The sequence below is a fragment of the Xiphophorus couchianus genome, chromosome 5 (assembly GCF_001444195.1).
Source record: "Xiphophorus couchianus chromosome 5, X_couchianus-1.0, whole genome shotgun sequence".
Lineage (NCBI taxonomy): Eukaryota > Metazoa > Chordata > Actinopteri > Cyprinodontiformes > Poeciliidae > Xiphophorus > Xiphophorus couchianus.
This window is the reverse complement of record NC_040232.1, coordinates 37,436,991-37,458,664: the sequence shown is the minus strand read 5'-3', so window position 1 is coordinate 37,458,664 and position 21,674 is coordinate 37,436,991. Positions and strand designations below refer to the sequence as shown.

General features: G+C 39.4%; 1 protein-coding gene and 1 long non-coding RNA gene across 6 annotated transcripts in view; one reads left to right on the top strand and one right to left on the bottom strand.

Moving 5' to 3' along the window:
- Window positions 1–8,924: 8,924 nt before the first annotated feature.
- On the bottom strand, window positions 8,925–11,880 carry LOC114144008 (uncharacterized). Its single transcript, XR_003595378.1, has 4 exons — window positions 11,555–11,880; window positions 11,330–11,466; window positions 9,233–9,320; window positions 8,925–9,133 (listed from the first exon to the last, which is right to left on the bottom strand). It is a non-coding gene; the product is annotated as an uncharacterized LOC114144008 (long non-coding RNA).
- Window positions 11,378–21,674, top strand: part of marchf1 (membrane-associated ring finger (C3HC4) 1) — a 27,207-nt gene continuing 16,910 nt past the window's right edge. For 3 of the 5 annotated variants that reach the window (XM_028016430.1, XM_028016429.1, XM_028016427.1), the window contains exons 1-2: window positions 11,387–11,513; window positions 14,345–14,855. In XM_028016430.1, the coding sequence (XP_027872231.1) occupies window positions 14,769–14,855 (87 nt within the window). In that variant the 5' untranslated portion in view covers window positions 11,387–11,513; window positions 14,345–14,768. Of the gene's footprint in view, window positions 11,514–14,344; window positions 14,856–21,674 lie in introns of all 5 variants that reach the window. The other 2 variants (XM_028016428.1, XM_028016431.1) reach the window with 2 other exon arrangements.

Sequence of the window (21,674 nt, the reverse complement as noted above, 5' to 3'; positions counted from 1 at the left end):
AATGTTGATCTCATTGTCCTTCTATGCTAATTAGAAACAACCAATCACAGCCAGGAGGCGGGTCTTAGTGCTGTCAGTCACTGTCTGGTGTGGTGCTGCTCGTTCTCTCTCCCTTGCTTTCTGCTCCATTGCAACTAGCATAGCTTGTTGTAAATAGTTAAGCTAGTTAGCATAGCCACTGATGATGGCGGATAGAGATTTTCTGTAATGGTGAGTTTTAGCTGCTTACTGCCAAATTCTATCAATCAGTCCCTCTAATTTCTTGAGAATTATTGTGGAAATTCATGTAAAAATCAACAAATCCCCTCACATTTTTGCACTGACAATTGGGAGCTTATTGCAGATTTTTCTCAAAAATTGTCAAAAACTTTCTTACTTGTACTAAACAGCTGCTTCAGCCTTGATTGATGTCAGAACTCAGAACTCAGAAGTAATAAAAAGTCACATTTACTGTCATGAGTAAGTATTGCAATTATTTCCAAATTAGCACCACAAACACCAAATCCTGGAGGGACTGAAAATGATGGTCAATAATATTGTTTCGTTTTAAGAATTCATTGATATTTTAACAGCACAATCAGCCCTTTAAGAGCATTTGGTTACGATATTTTTTAGAGTAAATCCCAAACAAAGCATTGCTATGGGTTGTTGCATTGTAACCCGTTTCGGTCAACTTTAATTCTGCCGTCAGTGTGGGACTCATTACAGTGTCTCTGTGGACTCAAACTCCCCATTCAGCAGCCGGCTAATGAATTAACACATTAAGATGAAATGTCGGCCATTACATGTGAATGAGGATTAGAAAAGCAGCAGGACACTAATGGACCACATGGCTCATAACAGAGAGAGACTTTGAACAAGCGAGTGGACCGTCGACTCTCCTGGATATCGAAACACAGACTGTTCTGTCTTTAAATAGTTGTTCCTGCTTCTAAAGACTGCTGTCCTCTTCATAGTGTCCCCTTTTATAGCTTTATGATGTTTGCAAAAATGCGTCTTGGACCGTCTTGGTTTGGGTCAGACAAACACTCATGTACCTACACACACACACACACACACACCCCTCCTGCTGCAAACACTCGGCCGAGGTATAGAGCTTGTTTCTTTGGCCAGCTCTCTTTGCATATCAGTTGCCATTGTCTTTTAAAGAACTTTTATTTCCCCCCCCCAACCTGAATATGCTAATTTGGGCCTCAATTGTCATTCCGAGCCACCCGGTATTCGCTGTCCTTCTGCCAGAGCTCCTCTTCACCCTTCAGTCCTGCTCAGCTAGCTCCTGCCCGTCTGCGCTTCAGAACAGAAACGAGACAATCGTATCGAATTCCCCCACCAGGTTTTCTGTGTGAGCGATTAAAGCAGGTCGTAATATTTGCTCTTCCTGGGGATTATACGTCTTTACGAGGATTAGCCAAGCGAGAGGGAGGGTAACCTTTCATTAAACTCTGCCGGGAGTTTGGTTCGACTACCATCGTTTTTACAGAGGAACCTGAAGTCACTGGGATGTAGCTGTTGGGTCACTATTTTCTAGACTTTTGATGAACCCAGAAAGGGGAAATATTCGGACCTGTCCAGAAACCTCTCCTCAGCTAAACAGTGAGAGCCTGAAATTAAATCACAGAAACCCATAAAGACAAATCCCAAGAGATAGCAGAAGAAAATTGCTTCCTAAAGTGCTAAAGAGAAATGTCTGTCTATGCCAATTTAATTAAAGTTCAAAGTTGAAAGAATCAACTCTAGACCCCCATAAACCAGCATTAAAAAATTGGAAAATGAATAAAATGCTGTTGATATTTTCATGTTTTATGGGTTCATACACATTAACCACTAGCTTGATTCTCTAATCAGAACTTTTTTTTATGTTTATTTAACCACAGGTTGTTCAGAAAGACATCCTTTTGCAGGTAAGATACTGACTCCTGATCATTATTCTACAGAACCCTTTAAAAAGAACTCAGAAAACTCAGTTGAAGTGTAAAAATGCTACAGTTTTCAATCTGGTCAAAGTTCCTCAAAATTAGACTGGTCAAAGTTTGAGGAATTTTGACCAGTCTAACATTGATCAGTACACCAGTTTGATGACCTGCATCCATTTCCTTATTTCTAACACAAATCAGCACAGAAAGCTAAACAAAAAAGTTCTTATGTGGAACAACAATAGTTGGTTTTTGAGAAGCAAATAGTAAATACATTGCTCAAAAATAACTCAAATATTCTTTCTAGCTCTCAGATTTGATCTGTCTGAAATGTTTGAATTTCCTCATTTTTTTCTTCTTCTTTAGCAGTCTTAGCAGCACTTAAAAGAGGATGTAACACAGGAAAGGGTTTGGCGTGCAGCAGCTCTGTTTGGTGTGAACGTTACAGCAGTCGTGGCCTCCATAGAAGCTGTGATCTTTACGACTTCACTTCATGCTTCCTCTGCTATCGTCCTGACCAGGATCCTCTGATGAGGAGCTTTCTCTCTGATAAAACAGGTTCCGAAGAACAGCTACTCCAACAAACATCACAATACATTTATACAGAGCTTTGCAAAAGAATATTTACACCTCTTGGATTTTTTTTTTTACACTTTGTCACATCATCCGCAGACTGTAAAGAGACAGTATCATTTGATTTCCAGGCACATAGTGGCATTTTATAGCATAATTGAGTTACTATGTTACCTCCAAAAATGCTCTATATATCAAATATGACTTAAAAGAAATATGACCTGATAATTTAATGCCTGGAAATTGGGCCTCTGTCTCTTTAAAATCTTCTGCTCTTTCTGAAACTCCGTCTTGAGGAAGTCATCACAGCGTCTCTCCTGCATTAACCCTTTAACAACGTAACAAGAAGTAGCTCCTATAATGAGCTCATTATACATAGTTCCAGCAGGTGTTTGCTAATTACTAATGGCTAGTCTAAAGGAGCTGAGTGGGGGAGTAAAAAGCTTGGAAAACTGCAGCTCTGTGGAACTTCATTCTCGTAGGCGGGGCTAGGTCCGCCCAGGCATTTTGCGCAGCTGAATGGTTGCCATGGGAAATTAAAGGATTTCTCAAACACGGATGAAATGATCAAAGCAACACTCCAGGTACGTTTTTGATGATGGAATACCATTATAACGTGATAAAATCCTCAAAAAAAAAGTCTATTTTACATAACACTGACCCTTTTAAAACTCCATTATTTAACAGGACGCTTGCTTCATAGAGATGACACAGGATCACAAGTTACTCATGGCTACTGTCATTACTGAAGCATTTTATTTACACAGAGAATGACCAAACAGCCCAGAGCAGTGGCTCTGCTGGTGTAATCACTGTGTGAGATTAAATGTGCCATGATGTCTGAATGCTTCGGGAGTCATCCTTCCATCCACGCGTGCAAAGTGTTGATTGTGATCTGGTGGGTCCACTCGTTGTGCATCGTTAGAGCGATAGCAGCTCCTGTTGTCATGCCACAAAGTCGTCAGTGTTAATGAGGCCCTGCAGTCAGTCGCAGCTTAATTACTCTTAAAACCCTTTATCTCTGATTGCCCAGTGAAATGAACCTTCATACGCAGGGACCGCGGCGAGCTCCCAATACGCAGGAACCAGTTGGACCATTAGGTAGTTTGGACCCAAGCAGAGATTCTTCTCCCTGCAGTTTCTAAACAACAGGATGACCTTCCATCTGATTACGTCCGTCTCTGTGGCAGAGCCTCTCCTCTAGACAGCTGGGGAGACGGAAAGCTCACAGGTCAAAGGGCAAACTTGACAGGGAGCAACGTCCAAACACCATCCCACACAGACTCACTTATTTAGTTTAACCGTCGCTCAGCCGTTTGACTTCTCTGGATGTACCAAGTCTGTTTCTGGATCTCATTAGCCGTTCACATGGACATGTTCACCTTGCACCTAATAAAACCTTTATCTCATCTACCAACCACCCACAGTCCTGATCAGAGGTGCTGGCAGTTTATGAATAATAGAAACATAAGCCTAACAAACAAAAGGTTTTGTTGATTTGGAGTTAGGACAGCTGGCAGAGGGTTAGAGTCAAAAAACGTCAGAAGAAAAAGGAATAGGTGAAGAACAACAAAATCAGTCAGAACTTTTGACATTTTTGATGAGCTAACAGAATATGTGTTGAATGTTTCAGATCAAAGCTGTTCCAGAAACTCACTGACTTACATTTTTATACTTCACATCTAAGGAGCGAGATACTTTTTTTGTAACCGTTGTCTCAAGTTCTCCAAGTTTTCTGACGATTCAAAGGTTTCTGGAGACTTTGGGAGCTTGCAGGGCAGCCCATTGTTCAGTATGTGGCAAAAAGTAGGAAACTGGATAAAAAAATTGAGATCGGTCCGGATTCATTAACAGTCTACAGCATATATGAAGTACCTGAAAGCCATGCATAAAATCAAATGAGAGAAGATCCAGCAAACACTAAAAGAAAATAGTTTTTATCATCTCCAAATAGATCAATATTCTCAGTTTGAGAATCACTTTGTTGAGATCAAAATTTTGGTGTTTGGCAGTATTTATAGATTTACCTGTTTTTGTGACTGAATGTTGGTAACAAAATGCACAAATATCAAATTTAAGTCTGGTTCTTTGCAAATTTTTATGCTCACACAACACTGGTCTTCTTAGCTTAAGAGTTCGAGATCCCAGCTAAGTGGCAAACAAGTAAAAATCATGAAGGCATTGAACAGAAACCGAGTCATGAACCATCTAAAGTTTAAAGAGAACCTCTAAAACCCTCCAGAAAGTCTGGAAGACAGTTGATCAAAACCAAAACGTTACAAGAAGGCCAGACTGGCTGGAAGGTAAATAAAACCAAATTAAGAGTGACACAAGACTTTTGCACAGTGTTTGTCTTTCTTATCAAACAACATAAGGTAGTGCTGTCATGCTGTATTGGATTGTCAACATGGTTTTGGAATCCTGATGAATTAATAACATGAAAATCTAAAGAAGAAAAGGGGAAGCATAATGTGTTTTTCAGGCACTTGGTGTCATTAATAACACAATCAAGTTACTATGTTAACTTCAGGTGTTATAGAAATGTTATATCAAATATGACTTAATTTATTGCCTGAAAATTGGGACTTTGTCTCTTTAAGAAACTCCTGCTCTTCTGAAACTCCTCCTTACCGGTTGGTGGCGGTAAGGAGTTTTTTGACAAATCGCGAATGAATCTCAAGAAGAAGGAACAAAAGAAGAAGAAGAGGAAAAAGAAACTGCCTTCAGGAAGTCATGGCTCCTCAATTAGCACTTTTGCACATATGCGTATGTAACCCATATTACTGAAATACATTTAAAAAAAGAAACCGCCAAATGTCACATGAAATGTCTTCTCGGATTGGCTGTCACTGCTTGTCGGAAGAACATTTAGTCATCTGATAAAGGGCCGTTTGCATCTTTGGCGTCTGGCTTCTGCTGTGGCTGCTGGATTTGGCATTACATTGATTACTCTTCATATCCATTATTGCCACATATAACTTTACATTTCACTAAGCGGTTAGCTTTGTATCGTTCCCATTTATGTTATTAATTAATTAATTAATTAATTAATTTAGGTTAGCTGTTTGAAATATTTTCTTGCGGCGCTGCTGTCACTCCGTTTTGAACAGGTTTGTTTTCAGATTTCAATAATAATGGATCAATTTAACCATTATATTTACACTGGACCTTGACATTGTGCACACTGATTAATGTGAAAAGATGTGCTCTTCTATTCGGCTATTTTGCCTAATTGATTTTGGGTTTCAGTTTTTATTTTTGATCTCATTTTGTGATAACTATGCTAACCGGAAGTAGCATATTTTTTAACGTAGCTGCGCAGTTAAATGATTGAGTTTTCCTAACGAATACTGCATTGAAAGCCTCATGATTCCTTAACTGGTTGCTTAGTTATTTTAAAATGTGTGTTTTATTTTATTAGTGTTTACCAGTCAGTTCATTTAAATTAGAGATTGGATTTGAAGTGTTGTTTATTGTTCTGGCCATTGAAGGGTCAGGCATTTTTTAAAATCTACCTTCAAATGAAAATTGAGCCAAACCTAACTGAACCACTGCCACGCTGTTCTTCTTTATTCCCTGTTGTCCTGGGAAAACACGTGAACTTTAAAAAATACAGGGAACCAGCAGGAATGTTGAAAACAAATAAAACCACAAATCATTCTGAAACAAAGTCGTGAACAGACTTTTTGAACTAAAATCATAGACTGTACAAAACAGTCAAACATTTATAATTTAGAATTTTTGGAAATTTTATTATTTTGGATTTTCTTAATTGCGTAGCAAGTACTCTGAAGATTTATTTCACAAATTTAACATTTTCTTTGACAAATGCTTTCAACTTCTATTCCCTCCATTGCTGATAAATTGAGCTATATATAATTTTGGGTGCATTTTTGCCTTCTCAAAATGAATACATTTCCATTTTTTCCCCATCTGTTCTCTTTATTGGTCATTATTCACTTTAATTAGGCTCCATAAACAATGTTTCTTCTGTGTTGCGGTCATTTGTGTTCCTTTAGCCTTGCATTGTCCATTGAGCCACTAGTCTGAAGGAGCTGAGTGGGTGAGGCAGAACCTTGGAAACGTCAACTACAAGGAGGCGTTGCTAGGTCCACACCGACGTGTTGCCCAGCTCAGTGGTTGCCACGGGAGATTAAAGGTTTTCTCAAACATCCATGAACGAATCAAGGCTCCAGGTATGTTCTTGATTAGAAAATAACATGATGCAAATCTCCAAGAAGTCGATTTTACATAACACTGCCCCTTTAATGAGGGGAGTTTATAGTTCATTGGGCAAAGACAAATAGCTAACTTTACCATAAAACACCGAGAAGCAGGAAGTATAATCTCCAGTCCCAGTTCAGCTCCAGCTGATCCCAGCTTTAAGCCTTCTGTCCAGCCTGTTTGCTGATCTCTCTCTGCTTCTTCTTCACTAGTTGTTTTAATTTCTTGTCTTCATATGCAGCATCTTCTGAAAGAGGGTAGTCATAACTTGCATTAGACAGGTTTACATTTGTTGTGGCGGTTTTTATCGATGCTTACCTGTTGGGCCTTCCTCTTTCTGGATGCAGACCGAAGCCAGACTGAACAGGGAGAAGATGACGAAGGCCAAGATGATGAAGGTGATCTCAAAGCCAGAGAATGGCACTTCCATCTGCACAGCTGCCTAAACAAAGCATGAGGTGAAACCGAATCAAAGCTCACAATAAGATACAGAATTATTAATAATAATAATAATAATATTAAGTGATATAATAATAATATAAAGTGTTGCTCAGAGAACCAGGAAGATTTTACTACTTTTAAGGGGGCGGTATTAAGTATTCATCAGACACATGGTGCTATTGTATAGCACAATGAACTAACTGTTAAAATAAAATTGAATTCATAAATGAATGCCTGTAAATTGAGTCTCGGTCTCTTTAAAAAAAAAAACTCCTGCTCTTTCTGAAACTCCACTATCAGGAAGTCATCACAACATGGATCCTTTATTAACCCTTTAGCAACATTTTTAACAGCTTTGTACTGAGATGTAGCTCCTGCAATGAGCTCAGCAAATGTGTACTTCCACCAGGTATCTGCTAATTGCTGGTGGCTAGTCTGAAGGAGCTGAGTGAGTCTCGGGGGAGAGCTGCTCTGTGAAACGGAAGCTTGGAAACTGCAGCTCTGAGGAGGAGCTGCGTCTGGAAGGCAGATCTAAGTCCAACCAGGTGTTTTGAGTGGTTGCCATGGGAGATTAAAGGGTTTCTCAAACATGCATGGAAGAACCAGGGCAACACTCCAGGTATGTTTTTGTTGTGGGAATAATATAACATGATGTAATGCTTAAAAAAGTCGATTTTACAGAATGCCCCTTTAAATCAGATTGAGTTATTTTATCTGGACTCTAATAGAATTCCAGCTGTGCTTATGATATGATAGAAGCTGAAATGAGGTGATGGTTGCAGTTAATCTTTATGCTTTTATCATGTATTGAACTTTGAACTGCCATGTAGCTAAAATGTTTTATACTAAAAAAACTTGACTTGAAAATTTCATATTGTAATAAATCAGATATTTTAATAACATTTTTACAAAGATGTTCTTCACGTTAATTTGTATAAACAATATGAACTATGAGAAAATGAAGTTTTGGTTAAACATTTGGCAATTACTGTGCGTGACATGGTTCTTATTCAAACTGCACTACTCACTTTCCTCCACCAGAGGGCCTGAAAGAATTCTCTGTAGTTCATCGAGGTCTAATTTCAGAAACATGGTGTATTGTGTGCACTGTTTGACAGAAATAGTCACTCCTGGTCTGAAAAGCAAGATTTTAAAAGCTCTCTTGCTTATTAAAACCTTCATCTATCCATAAACATTTACAGCGTATTTACATCTCATTACCTCATTGTAGTAAAGTTAGACAAAGTGCAGTAACAGAATAATGTTGTGGTGTTAGTCGAGCCAGAACTGAAGGAATAATCTGCTTTAATAAAAGGAAAACACATTTTGTGTCAACTTTTAGCAGATTTTCTGCACTAAGTGACACATTTCAAGGTCAGAACTTCTCAGCAGCCTAAACCTTCAGTTCAACGCCTCTGCTTCGAAGTCCGTAGTGAACTGGGAAGTTGACCAAGTGACACGCTTCAAACATTTAACAAAACGCCAAAGTCAACTTCAAGGAAAAGGAGGCCACTGGAACTGTACCTGCTGCATAAATATTTGATCCCTGAACTCATTCAAACTGTTAGGTATAATCAGGTTAAAGCCTGTTTGCAAACAGGTTCGGCTCTTTAATGTCCAACGTGAACGAGTCCAACATGACGGCAAACCGGTCCGACCAGCACACCCTTTGCTACAGACATGAATTTGTTTTACAATCTCCGTAAGCCGAAGACATATCCAGTTTTTTCACAAATAGATAAGAATCGTTAGTTTGTTGTTGTTGGACTTACCGATGGGAGAGACACACGGTCTGTTTTCCAGGTTCAAAGTTCACAGAGGAATCTCCCTGTGCTGTCTCTGGACATCCTGCAGGGCGAGCGGCCAGGTGATGCTGTTGTGAGCCACGTTGTTTCAGCAGGTGTCTCTTTATTGCATTTTTTAGTTGAACAATTTGGCCACTCCTTTGTGCCTCATCCTGGAAGAAGCAGGTTACACTGGGACTGCAAACAAAGCACACACACACACACACACACACACACGTTCATAGGTCGGCCTGCAGGCCCGCTTTTATAAACTGATAAGGATTCACGGCCACACACCAGGAACAGGCTGAGTTTTTCTTACAAGCTGAGCATTAGCAGATGAGTCACACCGACATCTCCTGACTCTGGGATCTATCAGTAGTTTCTGCAAAAATAATAATAAGAAAAAAGGCCTTTTTGATCTTGTTTGCTCTCCTTGAAAAGTCAAAAAAATTTAAATCAAAAATGTAAACAATTAAAAAAATATATATATATATATTATGTCGCAGTAAATTTAAGGATTTTAAGATAAAAATTCATTTATATCCATTTTAAAGTAGTTTGACTAAATGTTATTTTGCATCTGGGTTTCAAACAATGCAAGGATATATTCATATTCACAGTTCTATTGTTTGTGAGTGCAGTCAAACAATTAACGCTGTAATTGTTTTCTGTCATTTATTAAATGAGGCATGGGCAGAGAAAAATGTTTGATTGCCCTCACTGCAATGAAACATTTATTGCAGTGAATAAATGCAATAAATTAGCATTTATTCACTGCAATAGATGTGAATAAATGCACATTTATTGGGCAGCGGCGCCAGCAGGTGTGTTGTATTCTGTACGGCTGCAGCATTGAGACGCAGTGTTGTGGCTGTAATTTATTCTAAACTTTTCACTACGACGGATTATTAGGCCACTGTAGACAATGGCAGAAAGACAATTCTACCAAAAACAATTTTCTAGAACTTTTTTTTTTTGTGGAAAATTCTATTTTAAAAGTACTCACAAATGTCCATGTTTTTTCTAGAATTTATTTTTTTAAATCTCAAACTCGATTTTTTTTTTTCCTGGGAAATTGTCAAGTTTTCAAACTCAGAAATTTCCAAGTTTTTCTAATAAATTCTTGAGACCAAATTCAAAGTTTTGGAGGTTTTTCTAGACTTTTCAAACCTAGAAATTACCGTATTTTGTCTTGAACATTTCTGAGATGAAGCTCAAAATGTTTGATTTTTTTTTTCCAGCAAATCTTCAACTTTTCAAACTATCCCATCAGAAAACGATAAAACGCATCAGCATTTTAGTGCTGCACGTAGCATAAGCTCCAGTGTCAAACCATGAACATCTGATCTACATTTGCTGCTGACTGAAAGACCAAAAAGATTAACCATTTGAAACAGACATGTTTCAAATGGTGTAGATTGTGTCGTAGATTCCCTTATTGGCCTGCAGCACTTATTAGTAATTTATAGTCAAACCAAACCAAATGTTGCACAACAACACATATATTCACATTTTAACCACACAAACTGAATTGTTTTTCTCTGTATTCCTGCCCTAACATCGGCATTTTTACTTACTACAGTAGAAATATCTTTTTTTTTCCACAGTTGGGAAAATTTGATGCACCAGCAGCAAAGCAACAGGCAAATTAAAACATGCAGACAAATACAATAAAAAATCAGTTAAATACTGTACAGGCTATTTTATATGAACTTTTTTCAATTTATTTATGCCTGATGCTGAATAAAACTTTAAAAACAAAGTAAATCCCAGGAAAACATTGACAAATTCATTTTGAAGTTTCAGGCGTTTCCTTTTCTTCTTTTATTAAAAATCCATCTAAATTCTGCATGATTTGCAGAATTTACCTAATATGTTGGATTTTTTTTCTACATTTTAGTTTTCTACAAAATTGATTATTATTACACTGTAACTTTAAGTTACAGTTAATATTCTTACCCCCGGCGGTTTTAGATTTAAAGTTACCTTTTTGTTTTATATTTCTCTTAAGTAATTTAAATGTAATGTAAAATGACCTGGAAATTCATCACCTAAGATAAATTAAATAGATACATGAAAAGGGTTTGGCTGCTTTGATGCCAAGAAACAGGTTTCCATATAAATTCTTCTCTATCTGATTTTTTTTATTTATTTAAACAATATGGAAATTATGACACATTTAAAAACGTTTCTTTTCAATATTGCTGCTGTACATTGCTATATATTCATTTTTTTAAACCTGCTTATCTCATTTCCTATATATAAAAAAAAAACTAAATTCTTGGTTGAATTTAGATTAAATCTAAATCTGCCAGGGTGTGGATATTTTGGGGGGTTTGGGGAAAAAACCCCACACATACTCAACACGTGTGTGTTTCCCGGCAGCCTCACCTTCAGTGTGCGGACATTCCTCGCTGATCATCCCAGCGAGTGTGAAGAGCGCAAAAACCAGGATGGAGAACATGATGGTCCACACCTCGAGTTGGGTGAACAGGGAGGCCATGGAGCCGGAGTCGCCTCCTCCCCGGCTGTGTGTTCACAGTAACGACACTGAAATCAGCAGCGCTGCACAAAGGTGAGGTCCCACCATCACATTAATCAGAGTCAAACACTTACCTGCTGTGTCACGGGGCAGAATCAGCCGATCACAAAGCGGCTGCACTCTCTGCCTTGCGTTCCTCTTTTTCCCCTCCTTTCTCTGACGCTGCTGCAAAGGCTGTGAAGAGCTCTGACATCAAAAGGTGTCAAGTTTAAGTGGCATCGTATTAACTCTTAATTATTTATGGGGAGCTGTGACTCACTGTGACGATGTGTTAAAACGGACGATTGAACTCAAAGCTGAGTTCTCACTCAATGCTGGGAGTTTTGAGAATCTTAAAGCAAAAGTAAAATCAGTTTGTTTGGGTTTTTTTTTTTGTTCTTTTAAAGTTTAAGTTCCAGTCGCTCTGCAAGCTGCTGCCGATGTGCTGAGAGGATTTGCACCAAAGCGCGTTTGTGCGATCAGTGACCACAGGTTTTGATGGGTTTGCTTTTTTAGCATTAAACCACAATGAGTCCACACAGACTTCTCTTTTTGTCTTCCTGGGGTTTTGTAATTTGGCGTCTCTCTGCACATCGACGTGTGTCTGTATGCATGCGCTGCAGGGTCTGAGGGCTTTTGACCTGGAGATCACTGACAGAAAAAAGGTTGCAAATCTGAAGAGAGTCACTAATGTTGAGAATACACACACACACACAGAAAACCAGTTAAAATAATAATAATTAAAAAAAGATCTTTAGCACTTTATTATCAGCAGCCTGTCACAAAGACAATTTGTTTCAATTTCTTCTGTAAAAAAAAAAAAAAAAAAAAAGAGCCAAAAGATGGGAAAGTAAAGTTTTAGCACAAATGAGGTGATTCCAGAAAAACTTTAACTTTCTTTACTTTGTAAGTCTTAAAGTCATCAGTTCCAGATGCTGTTTTGTGCCATGTGATCATTATTATTATTATTATCTTGTATTTTTAGAAACACATCATAATACAATTGCAAGAAAAGAACAGAAACTGAGAAATAAAACTGAAAAAAAAGAAAAACTCCGCAAGACTTGCTTTAGGCGCAGAGTACTCATAATTAAAACCTCTTTAAGATACAATAAAGTCTGACTCAATGGAGGTGAAATGGTTTAGTTCAGGAAATCAGAAGCACCAAGTGGTTTTTACTCTGAATTTGCAGTAAGCGAATAAAAAGTGATTAAGTTGATCAAGGTGAAACAGAAATGTCTTAAAGGAACAATGTTTCACAGGCACCTAGTGCCAATTTATAACACAATCACATAACTGTTAACTTCAGTTGTTATAAAAATGCTACATATATGAAGTATGACTTATAAGAAATTTGACTTCATAATTTAAAACCTTGAAATTGGTACTCCGTTTTTTTAAAGTCTTTCTGAAACTCCGCTTTCAGGAAGTCATCACAACGCCCTCAGTTAGCCCTATAACAACATTTTACCAGCTTTGCACTGAGAAGTAACACTTATAACGAGCTCAGTATGCACAGTTACAGCAGGTGTTTGCTAATTGCTGTTGGCTAGGCTGAAGGATCTGAGTGGGAGGGCTGCTCTGTGATTGGGAAGCTTGGAAGCTGCAGCTCTAAGGAGGAGCTTTGTCCTCGTAGGCGGAGCTAAGGTCTACCCAGTCATGTTGAACAGCTGACCGGTTGCCATGGAGTTTAAAGGATTTCTCAAGCATGCGTCAAAGAATCAAAAAAACACTCCAGATATGTTTTTGTTTTGATCATTATAATATGATGTAAAGCTCAGTCAATTTTACATGATACTTCCCCTTTTAATCAACTACATTTCAGTTCACTGTCAGACATTAGAGCAGCTTAAGGTCAAAAACTTAGCAGTTCTCACTATAAAAAAAACATACATTTGATCAGCGGGTCATAAGAAAATAATAGAAGTAATTTGCTCATCACCAGTTGTTCCGGACCTTTTCCTCGATATCCAGTTTGGATGTTTGAACATGAAGTTTGAGAACCCTGGGTTTATTAGTAATATTTGTAAAAGTCAAACTGTGAAAATGTTTACATCTGTTTATTTTTGGGACAGTGAAAGCCTCCCAACCCCGGGACCACTGCTTGTCATGTTCCGTGTTTTTCTGTGTGTTTATTATCCCTTCCTCCGCTGCCGGCTCCCAGGTGCCTCTCTGGACTTCCTCCGCTGCTGGCTTTAACAGTCCGCTCCGGACCACTTCCGCTCCCATCCCCAGTTAGTGGGTTATCGGCCCCAGTAGTGGGTGTTTCCCTAGTGCCAGTTCCGAGTCTCCGCCCCTTAGTGCTCCTCCCGAGACTCTCAGTGCTCCTCGTCGTCGCCGCCTCCGGGCGGCCCCAGAGACTCTTCGTCGCTGCCTGGTCTTTTGGACTTTGATTTTCATTAAAAACTATCTATTCATCTCGACCTGGGTCTGTTGTCTGTTGCCTCTGCCTCACCACCGCACCACATGACACTGCTGTGTCAGCCATCCCTTTAACTCTCCCACATTCCTATTATGTCAGTCACAATCCTCATGACCTGAGGCAGTCGCAAAGATGGATCCACCCTTCATCATTCTTCATCATCCTCACACACTTCAGCAGCACTCTCTGATTGGGTTAATTTTTCACTTTGTGTCCAGTTGGATGTTCCTGTATTCCTCTCTCTAACCTGGAGGAGGGAGGAGGTGTTTAATGTCTGTCAGCATATTGCTGCACCGCAGGGAGTCTGAGCAGTCTGTGTGTGTGTGGGGGGGGAGGGGGTGTGTGTGAGACTGCTGTCCATGTGAACAAGTTGTGTAAGCTTATTACCTCCACCACTGGTCAGAGGAGCAGATTGGGGTTAGTCTAAGCCTTAATCCTCGTGAACCTTATGCCTGTTATACAGGAAGCACGACAGAGTCCTTAGCCCCGCCTCCTCCTCCTCACGGCCACAGACTGCTCACAGACGCGCGCGCCACAACACCACACGCCATCCCTGCTGTCTTGTTTACCACTTTACTGGAAGTGGACGGGGTTGTGGAGGAAGGGGAGCGAACGGTGCGCACTGTTGAGTAGTTCCCCAGTCGCCATGACGACCTCACACCCCACCATCCTCAGAACTGTCTCCGTGTTGCCTCGGTGACCTGATCCCGTTTTGTCTCCATCCCTCCGATGATCCGGATTGGGCTGATAAGGGAGCGCAATCCGGCTGCCGGCGTCTGGTTTTCTCCAAACAGCAGCCTCCGGTCCAGGAGCGGGGAGGCGATCCGTGATGGGAATGCTGGGAACGCTGTGGGAGTAGCACCGGAGCGTTGCCTGGAAACAGCAGCATGCCGGTACAGCAGATAACTGTGGTCCCGGCGAGAGAGACGGCCGGCAACGGAAAGAGTGCCTCTCGCTCCAAAGAAAAGAACGAGGTGAGATCCTGACCCGCCCCAACACCAGCAGAACTCACAGAAACAGTTGAGGTCCACTCACATTTCAGTCATCTGGACTTCCTGGTGGCAGGAATCTAAAACACGTTCAGTATGTTTGATTTGTTTTTTTTTTTCCTTCTGACTACTTCTTACTCTCTTGTGTGATGGAGATGCATGGAAACCTCCGCAGTCTTAAGACGGCAGTGGCCCCATCACAACTCGAAACAAAGTAGTCCCAGAGTGTCACAGTACTCTGCTTGAAGAAACCTCGTGTCATTGAAAATGCATGAAGCTACAAAGTGATTTTGTGTGGCAGCACAGCGGAAACCTGAGGTCACAGAGTTCCTGGAACGTTTGTGTTTTTAACGCTCTGCTGATGGCACTCCTGATACACACTGTGATGTGGTTAAGTAGTGTCAAGATCAGAGTGCAGGGTGGCTGGATGTGTTTTCGTTCTGCAGCTTTGATGTCACATGTCACAGCGCAGAAGTAAGGTACGTCTGACCGTTGGATAGCAAAACTGCTAAAAATTATTTAGGGCTTTCATAACTGCTGATGCAAATCCCAACCTACTTCTGTGTACTTTTGTGTTCAAGCAGGTCAAATAGTCAAAGATTAAAATGTATTTTTAAACTGGCTAAGACAATTCGCAGACAACAATAGACCAAAAATAACTTCCAGTCCTGGTTCCCAGGTTTTAGCTCTCGCTTTCCCTCCAACAGCAGGCGGCTGATCCTATTGGTTGCCGATTTAGAGTTAGAAAAAGTGGACCAATGACGTCACCAGCTGAGTTCTTGCTTAGGTTTGTCCGGTTTGCTTAAGCTGCTGCCGTATTGTTTCTTGTGTTTTAGCGAAAATATATTTTGCAAGAAAATAAAAAATGAAACATATTCTACGAAAACATGAAATCCTGTTACATCTGCAATCAGTTATGACCTGAATCACACAGTAAACTGAAACTCCCTCCAATGACGGCAACTTCAAGCACTGAGCACACTGAGGCAAATGAATGAGAGCAAACAGAGAGTTGGCATAGCTTAGCATGAGCTAAAGTCATATGATTATTGGATCACTGCTCACACATCTGAATAATATTTTGGTGATTTATGATTTTTAGAAGAAGAAACTGAAGTTAATAGAAACTAGTAAAAATATTAACTCCCTATGGCCACAGTCACCTTTTACTCTATTTCATCTGAGACAAAATATTTAGCTTATTATTCTTATCCATTTTTATCTCATTTATGCTGCATCATTTAAAGGGACAGCGTTATCTAAAATGTACTATTTTGAGTTTTACACCATGTTATAAAGTTATTCCTTCATCAAACACATACATGGAGTTTTGCCTTGATTCTTTCATGCATGTTTGAGAAATCTTTTAATCTCTATGGCAACCATTCAGGTGTGCAAAACACTTGCAGGAACCTGATGCCGCCTCGGAGATGAAATTTCTCCTCTGAGCTGCGCTTTCCAAGCTTCTGCCTCTCAGAACAGCTCTCCCATGCAGAGCTCCTTCAGACTAGCCAGCAGCAAGTAGCAAACATTTGGTGGAACTGAGCTCTTTTTAAGAGCTACTTCTCAGAGCAACACTGGTAAAAATGTTGTTAAAGGGCTAATAGAGCAGCCATGTTGCGATGTCTTCCTAAAGGGGGAGTTTCAGGAGGAGCAGAAGCTTTTAAAGAGACAGAGGCCAAATTTCAAGGCACTAAATTACAACGTAAAATGTCTATTAAACCATATTTGATGTATAGATCATTTTTATAACAAATAAAGGTAACAAAGTTACTCTGCTATGAAAAGGTGCCATGTGGGTGGAAAGTACAATACACTGGAACAATCCGATCTGTTGCCTGTCGGTATAAATCTCATTCTCCATTTATGAAATGTTTGCTGATATTTTAGTGAATCTTGGTTGTAAATAATTACAGTCAGCCAGCCTAGATGTGTCACATACACAGACTTTGGTTTTACAAATATAAAAATAATTTCATCATTCTCTACAGGCCATTCTGAAACAGTCACAGGCTTTCTGCTTCTGAACTTAAATCTGTGAAACATTAAAGGCCCAGCTAATATTGACAGTATGGAAACTGTCTTTTTTTTTTTTTTTTCAATTGCTTTGTGTTAAATGATGTTTATTTATATTGTACATCAAGCCTTGTGCATATTTTGGTTAATTACATATTCTGATTGCCTTGTCAGAATCTATAAAGTTTCCATGTACATTAGAAATGTTAAAGGTCTCACCCACGCATGTCCTGATTTTAATGTTGGGAGTGTTTTCATTTTATCAGCTTACGCGCTATTATTTGTGCAAAGAGTATCTCCAGTTGCCATGGTAAAAGCCTTGAAGCCACTGTGTTATTTATATTTTATTTATATCTATTACATTACATATTACATTTTAGGACTTATGGTTCTTTCTACTAAAACCTGCAATATGTAACTTTTATTTTAAAAATAGTTTTTTTGAAACATATTTGTTAAAATTATTATTATTTCATGGCATTTGTGAAAAGATCCAGCTCCTCTGCTTTCTCCCAGTGCTCCCAGTACTAACTGGAGAAGTACGCCACTCAGTCAGAAACAACCAATCAGAGCCAGGAGGAGGGTCTTAGCGCTGTCAATCACTCTTGTGCTCACCCCCTCCCACTAGCTTGGTGCTAAGCTACAGCTGGTTCACCACAACATAGCCTGCCATGTTGTGGCTAGTTAGCATGACCACTGATGACAGCGGATTAACAGTGGCAAGTTTGTGGGCTCTAGTGTCCCTTATTTTTTGAAAGTAGGCTGACAGGAAAGGGGGAAGGAAAGCGGGGGAAGACATGCAGCAAATGTCGCCGGGTCCGGGAGTCGAACCCGCGACGGCCGCGTCGAGGACTTAAGGCCTCCAAACATGGGTCACGCTGTCCCCGTCACCACGGCACGCCCCAAACTGCAACTTTAAACTATGAAGATCTGCACCTGTTAAAAAGGCAGCAGATTGTAGCTCCACTGCTAAGGATTTTTCTTTTTCCAAACATTCATAATTCCTTAAAGCTAAAACTCATTCAAACATGCTGCACAAATACAAACGGGGCTTCCCGGGTGCCCATCTAAATGCGGCTGGAGGTGGAACCAGAATTTATCCGTCGGTCCACGCCACAGCACCTAATCCCCCTCAGCGCTAACCAGCACATGTCCACACACAGACTGTAAATTCCTCTCTGTGCCTCACACTCAAGTGTTCAGAGGAGCAGAGACTCAGGTAAGAGGAACACGTCTACTCTGAAATGATTATTCTTCTGCAGTTCTGTTTTTCGATGGGTTTTTCAAACAAGATGAGGTGGTGAGGTTTTTAGTTTAGTTTTTTTAACATGATTTTTTTTTTTTTTTCTTGAATTGTTCTGTAATGGTCGCCTGCTGGTGTTTACTTCCATTGTGCATCTATAGTGCTGGAAGCTTTGAGTACTGTACGTGTCTATTGACTGCAGAAATGTGTAGAGTAAGCTAGGCCTGTTGCAATATTCAATAAATCAATCAATTGCATTAGAAATTTATTTCTATTTACATGATCTGTCGGTTTTTTCTTTTTCTACTAAAAAGTAGATGACAAAAGTTTTCAGTCTGGGGTTTTGGTTTTAACCAGCGCTTATTTTTTTATTTTTTTGGAAGGACAGTTTTGTTTATATAATTCATTTTATTTGTTGTTTCTGTTGTTTTGTTTATTTTGGATATTTAAAATGCCAGTTCCAGTGATAAATGTTCATTAGAATTTAAAGTTTATTGAGTGTGTTCTTGCATTATTATCCCCATTATCATTATATTACTTGAAAATGGTCTCAAAACCACAATATTATTTTTTTCACAATAACTTCTGGTGACAGGCTAAGAGTAAGCGAGCAGAAGGGTTTTTAGAGCTTTTATGTAGAAATGTGGATATTTATCTTCATGCTACTTCTTGGATTAACTTTTATTTTGAAGGAAGTTTGTTATTACCAAGAAACTTTGGGCACTTAGAGAAATTGGGGGTAAAAAAGCATTTCTCCCCCTCCCCCAAGTTTTCAAGGCAAGACGGTTTTATTTGTATTGCACATTTTCAGCAGCAAGGGAGTTCAAAGTGCTTTACATGATGGGAAGGACATTAAAACAGTAAACCAGCAGAAAAACATGACATTACAGAGCAGAGTAGGAGAAAACGATGACAGGCCTGTGCTGGTGAAAATAATTCAGCTTGATGTTGCTGACAGCCAGACGTCTCTCTGATCTGCAGGAGTTACAACTTAACTGCTTTTTATTTAAACCTAAAAATAAGTTCTTCCCTCCACGGTTAGAATAATTCTAATATCTTTTGAATTGTTTTCTTTATCTTAAACACAAAAGGGGGAAAAATAATACTCACTTAATTTGGTAACTTTTAAGTGAATATATCACAATATTCTAACATTTTGATGGAGTAATAAACGTTTACCAAGACGTTAACCAGTTATTCATTTGTGCTGTCCACTCAGGCAGCCAGCAACTGCAGCTCATATATTAGAATACATCGCTTTTCCTTTTATGCAGAGAATCCCACTCTGATATACAGTCTGCTTTACGAGGCGGCTGCGGCAGACGCAAATGTTTTCCAAACAGCTGACGTTGGATTTCTGATAAGCAAAAAAGTGCATTTTCCTCCTCTGAGCTGGCTAATAGACAGTCCCAGCAACAGATGGGGGAGGGGCAAAGGTCACATGATGAGACTTTGCATCTGGAGAACTTCCAGTCTCTGCGGTGCTTCTATAACTTTAAAATGTTGATATCACACCCATGAGGTATGAGCTAAAAACTGTGTGAGACCCCTCAGTTATTATGTCACTGAGAAGATGAGAGCTTTAGCATGTGTGTATGTGTGTGTTTGTTTGTTTTTGTTTTTTGTTTGTTTGTTTTTTCAGGTACATGAATCGTGTGTGTGCAGTTAGGTCTGTGTGACTTTCCCAACATTTCGCTTAGATTTATTGGTGAGAGGGTTCCTGTTTCCTGTTTGGTCACACGATAGGACTCACTGCTCTCAGTAAATGTACAACACTTCTAAAATAGTAATAATATTAATAATAATTAATAATTAATAATAAAGGGCCATTTTGCAACTTATCTGGCATCTAAACAATTTTAAACCAAGCTGGTTCTTGTTTAGATGTCAGTAAAACTTTTTCTGTTATTCTGTTACAAACAAGTATGATCTGAAACTCAAAGGCAGAATAATTGTCCTATTAGGTGCAGATCATGAAACAAAACCCCAAGAAGCAGATCTTTATCTTAGCACTCAGAGGCCGCTCTGGTCTCAGGCTGTTACAAAACTTTCTACAGTTTTCTTGCGGATGATAATTCTGACTAATGAGCAAACATCTTAATACTTTTGTGTCCAAACCCCCCCCCCAAAAAACAGCAGAGCTGCAAAAAAAAAAAACCCAACATATTACATTTTAAAAAGGAAACTTGCAACACTTCTCTGTTACAGTGAGTGAGTTTTTCTTTTTACTTTGTCAAAGTTCTTCTCAGTATTTGATCACGGCTTTTCTTCCGGAAGGAAAGTCCAGTTTTGATCCAATTTGTAACTGATTAAATACAAATGATGTATCATTGGTGTATATATAGTAAATCTTGTGATATGCATTACTATATCAGTGGGTTGGTTGTGCAGAAGAAAGCGGCTGCCAGTCTTCTGTCAGTAAACCACAGCAACAATTCATACTTTCGTGAATGAAAGAGTTGAACATTTCCACCAACGTGGAACCGAACTGGAAATTAGAGTCGCGGTTGAGTGGAGAAACAGGTGAACTTTTCTTCTGACTCATCAGGGGAAACTGATCTCTGACTGATGAACCAATAGAAGTGCAAACCTCTGACACATGGAGGTGTCTGTTGACAGCAACGCTCACTCTCACTCCTAACGGGACGAATGGTTTAAAGGCGGCTGGCTATCAGAAAATCCCTTGATCAGCTTAGAGCATGGCGAGGGAGTGTGTCCTGTTTGTTTCAGTGATTTTCGCTGATCGATATACGTCACCATAGGAAACTTTCAAAACACCAGTTTGCTATTAGTTTTTTCTCTCTGATTTATTGGATCAAAGTTCTGAAAAGTTATTGTAAATTGTAGATGCATTTGTGTTCTAGAAAAGCGCTGGCATAAAAAACTGCAACTTTTATTCTGTCGTTTATAAAGCAGTCTGGGTTTTTTAACTTTAGTTTTTTTCCCACTAAATATATATTTCTTTCTGCCACAAAAGGCAAAACAACAATAATGTTTTTAATCATATCCTCAGGATGTTGTTGGTTTTCATTCCGTAGAAAAACCTCAAGAATTTTTCCAAAGCCAACATGACTGCCCTGTGTGGGTGTAACATGGTGATATGTGGGGCAGTAACCTGTTTACTGTGGTTTGTTTCTGAGCAGATGTGACTCATTGATCTGTGTTCTAAGTTCTCAGAAGCCCACAGTGGTTTTGGAATCACTACATCACCCCTGAATGCAGGTCACTCAATTCTTCTGGGCTTTTGTCAATCACACTTCAGATTTACTGCAGTACTTAACTTTTATTGAATTTTTTTTTTTTACATAAATAACAATCACTATGTCAGGACAGTATGAGACAGATTATCCAGGAAAAGATTGGTCTGATGAAATGGCCATGAAACCATCAAAGACAGGAGGAGGGACTTGGCGCTGTCAATCAACTTGTGTACGCTGCTAAATGTGTTAATGGCAGAGAAACAACTTCACAGGAGTTGTAACAAAATTGTTACTCATAGCTCAAGCTACTCTAACTAGCTTGAGCATTCATGGCAGACTGCTGAG